The sequence below is a fragment of the Solanum dulcamara genome, chromosome 6 (genome assembly GCF_947179165.1).
Source record: "Solanum dulcamara chromosome 6, daSolDulc1.2, whole genome shotgun sequence".
Taxonomy (NCBI): Eukaryota; Viridiplantae; Streptophyta; class Magnoliopsida; order Solanales; family Solanaceae; genus Solanum; species Solanum dulcamara.
This window is the reverse complement of record NC_077242.1, coordinates 2,234,834-2,245,814: the sequence shown is the minus strand read 5'-3', so window position 1 is coordinate 2,245,814 and position 10,981 is coordinate 2,234,834. Positions and strand designations below refer to the sequence as shown.

Sequence of the window (10,981 nt, the reverse complement as noted above, 5' to 3'; positions counted from 1 at the left end):
ATGAGGATGGAGAAAAACTGATAACACGATAAAAATTTATACTATTAAAAATCACAGTTTTTTCGCTTGAATTATTTATTGACTATTTCTACAGTTATTTTGATTGAATTAGTGAGAAAAGAAAAAATAGTAACCATACGAAAAAATTAGAAAATTTCACTATTTCACTGATAATTTATTTTTCATCATGTATTTTTTTCAGTGAAATAATTTAGTAAATTTTTTTAAAAAAATCATATTTTATAATATAAAATCATGAAAAAAACCCCAAATTTGTGGCAGTAGAAAGTCATGAAATGATAAAAGCAGTCCTTGACGTACAATATCACTAAATAGTCAAAAAGGTCACTAACTTTGATATTTTTTAAAATATTTTTTAGCTTTTTGCACGTTTATAATGAAAACTAGCTACTTTAGTAAGATAGTAAATGTTAATTTGTGTTATTATTTATTAGATTGTAAATTTTATCTCTTCTCAAATTTACTCATGGAAAATTGTAAATACTTATTATAAGTTTGTGTTATTATTTATTAGACATGGGTAATTTTGAGAAATGAAATTAAGATTTTCTTGTTTTGGCAAAACATTAATGAAAAACTAAAAAAAAAAAAAAGAAGGATGAATGGAGTATTTATTTATAAGAAATACGAACATGGTTGACTTTATAAATTTGCTCTTTAACGTAGTTATTAGTAAATGATAAAAAGAGAATAGTGAGAACTAAGAACATTAATGAAGATCGTAGTGGAGTAGTAAGTATTTTTTTTATTTTTAATTAACGATCTTAGGTTCAAGCTGCGATGTGAAATCACATTGTTAGGGACCATATATTTTAATGAAAATTTCCAATACGAATATGAAATTATCAGATATCCAATATGAATATTGAATCGTAAATTGTATGCAAATCTTGCTATTTTTTTAAAAAAAAAATACTTGATTTGATAAGAAATGTGAAACGAAAAGACAAAACAAAAAACAAAAAAATCATAGACTAAGATTATGCTCCAAGTCTCACTTTCAGATAAAATGGAGAGAGGTATTAATAGTGAATTGAATCTCTTAGTAAAGAAATTCTTGATTTGATAAGAAATGTGAAATGAAAGAAAGAAAAAAAAGACCTATCATAAAAATATCTTTTTGCATGAATTCCTTGGACACATAATGATGTCTTCCATTCTTTGTTATTTCTAATGGGAACAACTATATGGTATTTAAAATTTGTTGGTTCTATTAATTCAGAATCATACCACGTAAAATTTATTAAATTAAAAAAATGTATTCCTAATAAAAATTTCTCCAATTCTAATTTTCTTGATAAAATCATTCGGATCGAAATTTTTCGTTACATGGTAAATCAAAAGGAGAACAGGAAAGTTGATAGCGAGGATCGATTTTTTAACCTATTAAATACTTATTAATATTGATACCACTAAATTATAAACCGTGAAATTATATCACTTGGATTTCTATTAGTCCCTTTTTTTTGTGAATAATTATTAAATAAATTAAAAATGCATACATATGAAAATGAAGACCATTAAGGAGATTAATTTTGACCCCACCAAAGGCAAAATATACGGATTAGCAAACAAAGTGTATCATATTTGAGGTTAAAAGACCTTCTTATCTTCGTCGTAATCAAACTTTTGTTGTTTGCCCAAATGTTGTCTCATGTCCATTGGATATTTAATCAGCCAGTCAAGGCAGATATTTGCATGTAGCACAAAAGAATTTGACACTTTTTTTTCTTCTTTATAGCGATGATGTTTTAATCAGTTTGTGTTCATTTCGATAATTTTAACAAATATTTATTAGTTTTTATCTGTACTAGTACCAAATTAAATAATTGTGTTAGATATAAATTTTTTTACTGAAATTTTATTTGAACTTTGATATTTAAAGTTCGAAATATGAGGAGAGTATTCGAATAAACATATAAATTTTTCAAACTAATTTATAAACAGTACTTATTAACTTACTTACAGATTTTGACAAACATAAAAATGTTTATAAGCCAAAATCCTTATAGATTAGTCATTTTCAACTAATAATACTATAGCTTATAAATACTTATAGTTTGACCAAATCAATCTTTTACAAGTTTAAATCAATTGTAATATCCAAAATATCCATCCTAAAACATAAACTTAATTATTTCTCTAATTATATTTCCATCATTCTTCATTTTATTTTTTGAAAATATCTTTCAAAACATTTTGATCATTTTAGTAGAAAAAAAAGTGTTTATCAATAACTTTTTATTGTTCAGTATATTTATGAGCTACTTTTAAATTGTAATTTTCTTTTTGTCTTTTTGATGTGGTTAAACATTTTAGATGAGGAACTTATCTTGGTGTAGATTAATCAAACTTTATAATATTTTGTTGCCTCCCTCTGGTTGTCTTAGGTATATTTAGAGGTGGACCCTATTTGCTTTCTTTTCAACCTCATCACGTGTCGGGCTAACCTTATATTACATAACCATGCGTGTCGATTGATTAAAGGCCTAATATTCAGTTCTCAATCGCTTAATTACGTCATTGATAGCTACTAATCACCTCATTTTTTCCTTCATTAACATCCACTAAACTATTACATGGACTTCCTTTTTTTATAAAAGACAAATATACCCCTTTGTCTTTATATGGTATATAGACATAGGTTAAGAATATTTCTCATCACAAGTTGTACACACACTATTTTAAATATTTTCGTTTAAAGTTTTCATCATTTAAAGTTGTGTATGGCCATCCTCTACTTATTAGAAAATATTGAATATATTTTGATATTGTAAAAGTTGACATTATTATATTTCTACTTGTAAAAAGTAGGGTAAGTAAATAGTTACAACCGATTAAAATTATTGATAATTGTGGGCAGAGTCAGCAGGTGTACAAAAGCTAACGGTTTTAGCTTTTCATAATTGAATTTATTTGAATTCAGTATTTTGACACAGTGCATAAATATCTATATAAAAAGTCATTAAAATTGCAATAAATAATACTTATCTCATATTATTGAAGATATAATGAATTTAATATTAAGAACTTCAAATTCTAAATAAATTTTGGATCAATAATTGGTTTACTTCACCAAATAATTATGTTATATATAGGCAAAATATATAAAATATGTCGCTTAACTCGGCCTCAGTTGGCATCTATGTCCTCCGAGTTTAAATTTGCATAAGTAGACACTTAATTAATTTGTCATGTTTACTTCTTTAAATTTGAATTTCCTTAATAACAAAAATTGTGACTCCACCGCTATCAGTGATGTATATATTACCTTAGCACATCATCAACAACGATAATAATAACATATCAAATATTATCTTACAAGTGAAGTATGAAGATTGAGGATGAAAATCATACAAATTTACTCTTACCTTTATAAAAAATATTATTTTTGATAAATGCTCAGCTATTATCTCAAACACATAAAATTTTAAGTAGTGATATTTTTTTAAAATGGAGTAAGTAGATATTCTAATTGGTTAAATTTTACTAGTACTAGTAGTTTATTTTATTTACAGTATTAGTGTATAAAATAAAATAATAAAATAAAGTAAAAAATGTACTTCATATTATACCATATAAAAAGAAGAAGGGGGAGAAGAGCCAAATGTTATTAACCAAACCAATTTCCAGCTGATTTTCTGTATTCTTGTACTACTAACTCACAGCACACACACCATTTCTCTCTCTCCTGAACTTCTAAATATCTTAAGCTGAATTTTAGTACCATACCATTTACTCCTCCTAGTTCTTCTTCTTCTTGTTATTATTATTATTTTATTATATAGTTTTATAATCAACTCGCTCTGATCGAATATATAATTATAAAAAAAATACATATATTATCGAATTTTGTGTTAATGGAGAGTACCGATTCATCAACCGGCTCTCATCATCAGCCACAATTGCCACCTGGATTTCGATTTCATCCCACTGATGAAGAACTTGTTGTTCATTACCTTAAGAAAAGAGTTGCCTCTGTTCCTCTTCCTGTTTCTATTATTGCTGAAGTTGATCTTTACAAATTTGATCCTTGGGAACTACCTGGTATGTACTATTTTTATCGCGATTTTATAGTCTAGTGGTATCGGTTAATGAGAATTTTTCATGCCATAAGTGTGAGTTTGATTCTCGTTCTTCTCTCTTTTTTATTTCCCCTTCCCTTATTTTTCTTCTTCTTGGTCGTGTAATAAAATGGTAATTTTGATTGTACGGATTTTTAAGTGTTTGAGAATTTTTCACATAATAACTGTGAGTTTGATTCTCCACTTTTTTGTTTCTCCTCCCCTTCTTTTTTTTCTTCTTCTTCATATTGTAAAATGGTATATTTTGTTTTTTTTCAGAGTTTTAAGTGTTTGAGAATTTTTCACATAACAAGTGTGAGTTCGAATTTTTTTTTTGTTTCACTTTTTTATTTCTCCTCCCTTTCTTCCTCTCCATGAAATGAAAAGGCAATTTTGATTTTTTGATAAATTTTTGAGCGTTTGAAAAATTTTCACTTGATAAGTATGAGTTTGATTCTCTTGTTTTTTTTAAAAAAAAAAATTAAAATCTCCTTTTGTTCTTCTTCTTCGGGTAATAAAATGGTAATTTTGATATTTTTTTGTCGATTATTAAGTGTTTGAAATTTTTTCAAGCGATAAGTGTGAGTTTAATTCTCGCCATTCCTTTTTTTTATTTTTCTTGCCGTTGTTTTTTGCTTCTTCTTTCATGTAATAGAAAAATATTACTAGAAAATTGAAATGATAATTTTGAAATTTTGACAACTTTTGAGTGCTTGAGAATTGAGATGTTCTAATTTTGATTGTTTGATTCTATTGTTGTTGTCCTTTTTTTTTTTACTTCTCCTTCCTTTCTTCTCTTTTTTTTTATGTTAAAAATTGTAACTTCGAAATTTTGATGATATTTTAATATTTGAGAATATTTTTTTCCCACATAATAAGTGTGAATCCAATTTTTGTTATGCCTTTTTTTTATTGCTTCTTACCTTCTTTTTTTCCCATTCCATGTAACAAAAAAGACAATTTTAAAATATGTTTGAAGCTTTTTCTCAAAATAAGTGTGAATTCGATTTTCGTTATTTTTTTTATTTAATTCCCTTTCCTTCTTTCTCTCATGTCATAGGTGGCAATTTTTTGAGTGTTTGAGAATTTTTTATCATGCAATAAGTGTGAATTCGATTTTCCTTATTCTCTCTTTTTGTGTTCCCTTTTTCCTTCTCCACTTTATAAAAATAGAACTTTTATAAAAAAAAAAAAAGCAATTTTGAAATTTCGTTGAGTTTTGAGCGTTTGAGATATGTTTTTTAATTTTAATTTTCAGCTAAAGCGACATTTGGAAAACAAGAATGGTACTTCTTTAGTCCAAGGGATAGGAAGTATCCAAACGGGGCGAGGCCTAACAGAGCGGCAACTTCCGGTTACTGGAAGGCTACCGGAACCGACAAGCCGGTGCTCACCGCCGGCGGGACTCAAAAAGTCGGTGTCAAAAAAGCATTGGTTTTTTATGGAGGCAAACCTCCAAAAGGGGTGAAAACAAATTGGATCATGCATGAATATAGGCTTGCTGACAATAAAACAAATAATAAGCCCCCTGGTTGTGACCTTGCCAATAAAAAATCACTAAGGGTAAGTATTCTATTTTATTTTTATGTCAATTTCATACTTTAATTTAAAATTTGTCTTGAATTTAATGTTTTTAGAGCACACCCTATGTTGGAATAGTAAGTATTCCTTTTGTGACAATTACATTAGCAAATACTCCTATATTGGTAAGGTTGTATCAATATTTTTAAATTTAATTATATATTTTTAAAAATTGAACATAATGCATTTTGTTAATTATGAAATCAGAGTTTAGTATTTACTGAAATTTTAAAGATTTTAATATATATGTATGTATGTTTTTTTAGCAATTAAATCATTGATTATATATTACATATTCCTTTAGTGATGTATTCTGTGGCATAACCATATAGAGTGAAGAGTAGTCGGTTTGACATACTCATTTAAAAAAATTATTTCGTGTATTTAAAATTTGATTAACTTGGATGCATATATTTAAATTTTAAATATCTCACCTTGTCATAGGTACTACGTACCTAATATAGCCACCACACACATGGCACAGAATCTTGTTACAAAAAGAAAAGGCTTTAATAAAATTGACTTTTGAAAGTTATTACATTTGATTGACTTGGATTGACTAATGAATTGTTTTTTTAAAAATATGCAGCTAGATGATTGGGTTTTATGTAGGATTTACAAGAAGAATAATACTCAAAGGCCAATTGATCATGAAAGGGATGATTTGAATATTGATATGATGATGGGATCATCATCAATTAATCCATCATGCATACCAAATTCCATGTCAATGCCAAATATTTTTTGTCAAGCAAAAATCCCACAACTAAAATCTTCAAATTTTGGTACTACATTGCTTCATGAAAATGACCAAAATTTATACGAAGGTGGATCACAATTTTCTGCAAAGAGGCCACTAGCAAATTTATATTGGAATGATCAAGATGGAGGAGCTAGTAACGACAATTCTCAATCAACAAAAAGGTTTTTGACGGAGAATATGGAGGACGGATTAAATATGAATGCTCGAGCTGATGAACACAATGGATCTATTGTAAGTCTTCTGAGTCAACTTCCTCAAACTCCGTCACTTCACCAACAACAAGTTTTGGGGTCTCTTAGTGACGGAGTTTATCGACAACCTTATTCGAGCATGAATTGGTATTCTTAGACATCAAATTGAAGAAGAAGAAAAAAAAGGCGATATTGTGAATCATATTATTATACCATACAAACATGTTTAATTATTACAGGATCCTAACTAATTATTATTGATTAACGATCGACGGTGTTAAATTAGATTGGTGGGATCGCTGGATTTGGGTATTGAGATTTTGTTGGTTTTTTAAATTAGATGATTTACAGTTTAGTGAAAAAAAATAATTACGTGAGGCCATGTATATTTTTGTTTTATTAACTGTTTGTCTTTACTTTATAGTATATATAAAAATACATACATCTCCAAGGTTTGACTGTGAATAGAGATGCATAGAAACAAATCTTGTAATTATATATATTCTATATCTTATTGGGAAAAAAAATGTTCTGGACATTTTTATTTGATTCGGTTGGATTGATATAAATTTACTTCGAAACACATCCGATCAACGAGAATTCGTATAATTGATCTTGACTTGTTTAGAATGGAAACCTAGTATTGTTACGATCAGAAAGAAAATAAAAATCGGCCAGATATCTAATTAAATTACATACTATTTTCTTTCAACAACTTTTTAAAAAGATTCCCAAAACCCTAAGGATTAATCTGTTTGTTTGTTAGCTTAGTGAGAGATTATATTTACTAATGCTATAATTATTTAATAAGTAGCTAGTAAGGTAGGTTACTAATTTTAATATAGAATTGGTTTTTAATTTTCCAAAAAAATAGAATATCATTAATTAAGCAGTGAAATAATTTGCTACCTTAGAAGAAAAGAAATCCTGTTAAGGGAAAAGATAAGAATCATTTGTTGTTGTGGAGCGCTTAGTAATTAATAGTGACACATTATAGAGGGATCATACATTGCATACTTGACATGATTGATGCAATTATTTATTGGAGAGAATCAAACAAATAGATAGATAATCTCAATGACAAATGGGTTATTGGATCCAATTATTTAAAGAGAAAAAGAAAAAATCACAATACCTTTTCCATTAATTAATTTGGCATGATAATATTTTAAATTACGGTGGTGCTCGAGCCAATTTATATCCACATCAACTTTTTATCAAATACATATTATTTCTTGTCAACGAAGATATTATAAATAATTCTGTCAATCAAAACTAGGTATGGACAAAAGCGGATGAAACCTCCTTGGTTATGGCTATATGTGAACTTTATAATTTTATCACAAAGTATATATCTGTATGTAAAGATCTATTAAAATCTCAACAAATATCATATGAGAGTCTATAACTTTAACAACAAAATGAGTTCACTATTATTTAAAATACTAATAAGGTTGCATACTCACAACTCTTAGTGAAATTACATTTGATATGTTGTTATTGGTGTAATGAGTTCATTACTATAAGAATCTTGATCTTTTAAATTTTTGTCCATTTTACTAATCGTTAGGTCACGCTGTGAATTCTTTTGACATGATACGTTAATAAGGAGCTTTTGCTTTTGCATTTAGGAGACAATAACAAAATTATAAGAATGGGAAATTCCATCATACATTGTCTAGATATACTTGGGATGTCATACTTTTTTCTTGATTATATCTCTAGTCTCATTTTCTTGGATTAGACATGGGCAAAAGTATATTCCAAGAGCTATAGGTCCTCACAATATTGACAGCAAGATGCTACCTCACAATTACCTTTCTTTCTTTGTTGACTTGGGACCATTTCACTATCATCAAAGGGGAATCATTATCTCCAAAAAAAAACATATAATCGTTTCTTTTTTTTTAATTATTATGTTAATTGCATTTCCTTTTCAAGGAAACATAACAAAACTACTTTAATATGATTTCATTTCCCTACTTATTTTAGCAACATAATATTTAAAAAGGATCCAAATGCATGTATCAATATCATAGCATCACATCATATATATACAAGTATATACACAAGTGTGAACATACATTATATATTTTTTTAATCTTTTTACTTGACGTCAGTTCAACGAAATACCTAATTTTTAGTATCTTTTTTTGCATTCCTAAAATACGCTGTTGCATACGTACGTATAGGTATTGCCAAGTATACAAAAGAAGTATATGATATCCTTTACTTGCTAGATTAAAATAGTCCATGTACCTCAATTTCAAAATTATTCATTTAGAGGTTAAGAAAATTCTTTTTTCAGTAAAATGAAAAGGGGTGTAAAAGATATTATTTAAAGTTTATTTGCTGAAAAGGGATGGTCAGTCTGAATTTATGACTTCAATAAATATGTTGAAATTTCTGTTAAGCCCACTTGAAATGATAATACATTGTCATAATCTTTCTCAACTGATTTTAATGATATTGTGGTGAATGCACTATCTTGATAGATAGATATATATGGTATATTATCTCCAAAAAAAGGTCTATGATTATTTATAATTATTAAGCCTATGGCCAAAGATTAAGCAAATTTAATTGCTAGAAAAATTGATTGATTGGACTCTTAATGTTAGTAGGTTAGAGAAAATTGACAAGTCACAGCCTCTTCTAACATGCATTAGTTGTTAAATACTTACATGATGTTTATATCAAATCATATTAATTTACTATAGTTAAATAATTTAATAAGGTTGAAAATACATAAAGGTTTGATTTTTTTTCAAATAGTAGTATTGCCCTTTTGGGGCTTTATTGAGTTAGCTGCTCTGGACTTTGGCGCATAATGGGGTCATTTGCAGTTTTGCCTCTATTTTGTGCTTGTCTTTTTTTTAGCCCTTAGGATAATTAACTTGGTACATAAATTTATATTTTTGTAATATAATAATTCATAATTTATGCTTCACGCCTTTAAAGAATTTACGTCTGGGTGGCTTGCCTCTACTATCGCTCCTTAGTCTTCTAGTGGTAAAACGAAAGGGGAGATGATAGTGTTAGGTGGTAGAAAGAGCTCAAAATAAGAGCCTAAAATTATGGGATCTTTATTTTGCTAAATTGCTCTTTTTGGTAGAATCTTAATGTGTTAGGTAATTAGATAAAAACGTTTATACTAATTATAAGAGCCCATTTTCATCACCTAGCGTAAAAATCTCCTTTAATTTGACTCCTTGAAAATAGAATTACTTTTGTTTAAAAGTGTTTGGAGAGAAAACAAAGTAACAAGTACGATTTAACTATTAACATATAAGATAAAACACCCTCCTCGCACTCTAAAAAAATAAAAATGAATACCACCTTCCTTTTTAATCAAAGTTTCCTCGAAACTGATTCAATAAATAGGCCGAAGGGATATAGAGGGGCAAGAGCTGACTTCTGCATTACGATACTAGGATTGATAAATTAACACATTCTTGATAAATATCGTTAAAGTATTGTATTGCCCTCTAATAGGACTACACAGAGCAGCAGAAAGCTCAAAGTTATCAAAGATAAAAAACAAAGGTGGTATTCACCTATCTTTATCTTTCCATTACTTCATAATTAGGAAGTTCATCTTTTAATTCTAGTACTTCTATTTTCCTAAGAATAATCCTTCAAAAGGAACTTTCGAATTCTGAAAAAATTGAGGAAGAAACGTCGTTGTTGAGCTAAACAATCGATACACTTGATATGATATGGCATTATGCACTTAAAAACAAGTCTGGTCAATTTTTTTCCAAAAAGATTTAATTTTTTTTAGTATTTGACTGGCCAACTTAAAATCATTTTGTGCTTAAAATAAATTCCAATGAATGGACTTATTTTAAACAATTTATAAGTCAAAAAAAATAAGTTGGGCTGCACCAACTTATTTTTTTTTCAACTTATAAGCAGTTTTCAATTTATAAATTACTTAAAATAAGTCCATCCAAACAGGCTCTAAGACATGAGGGCTGGAGTATAATTTCAAGAACTAGAGGGGAAAGCTTTAATACGAACAAAATACATGGTAGTTCAATGCAATTTTAGTAATAGAATCAAGTCGGCCAGCTCGGCCAAATTGAATGAAATCATTTTATTTTTTTTGTGAGAGATATGTAGAATAGGTGCTCAAGTAAGCATTGCTCCCTGATCATTCTTCTTTTGAGCCGAGCCAAGGGTCTACCTAAAACAATCTATCTAGCCCACAAAGGTAGAGGTAATACATCTTACCTTTTTCAGACTCCTGTTGTTGTTTGCAAGTGAAGTGAAATGCAAAAGAGAGAAATAAACCAACCATCAGGCTTGCAACACCAGTTCCCTTCATGCATATTTCATGATACTTTAAAGACGGTCAA

General features: G+C 28.2%; 1 protein-coding gene across 1 annotated transcript; it reads left to right on the top strand.

Moving 5' to 3' along the window:
* Positions 1-3,618: 3,618 nt before the first annotated feature.
* LOC129891091 (NAC transcription factor 25-like) lies at positions 3,619-7,089 on the top strand. The gene is made up of 3 exons (XM_055966344.1): positions 3,619-4,068; positions 5,344-5,648; positions 6,256-7,089. Exons 1-3 carry the CDS (start codon positions 3,882-3,884, stop codon positions 6,775-6,777), a joined length of 1,014 nt encoding a protein of 337 aa, XP_055822319.1. The 5' UTR covers positions 3,619-3,881; the 3' UTR covers positions 6,778-7,089.
* The last annotated feature ends 3,892 nt before the right edge of the window (positions 7,090-10,981 follow it).

Bases quoted from the DNA above. Each gene is read 5' to 3' on its own strand.
- LOC129891091 (XM_055966344.1), top strand. From the start codon at position 3,882: ATGGAGAGTACCGATTCATCAACCGGCTCTCATCATCAGCCACAATTG. The intron at 4,069-5,343 runs GTATGTACTATT...TTTAATTTTCAG, and splicing joins TGATCCTTGGGAACTACCTG to CTAAAGCGACATTTGGAAAA. The intron at 5,649-6,255 runs GTAAGTATTCTA...AAAAATATGCAG, and splicing joins CCAATAAAAAATCACTAAGG to CTAGATGATTGGGTTTTATG.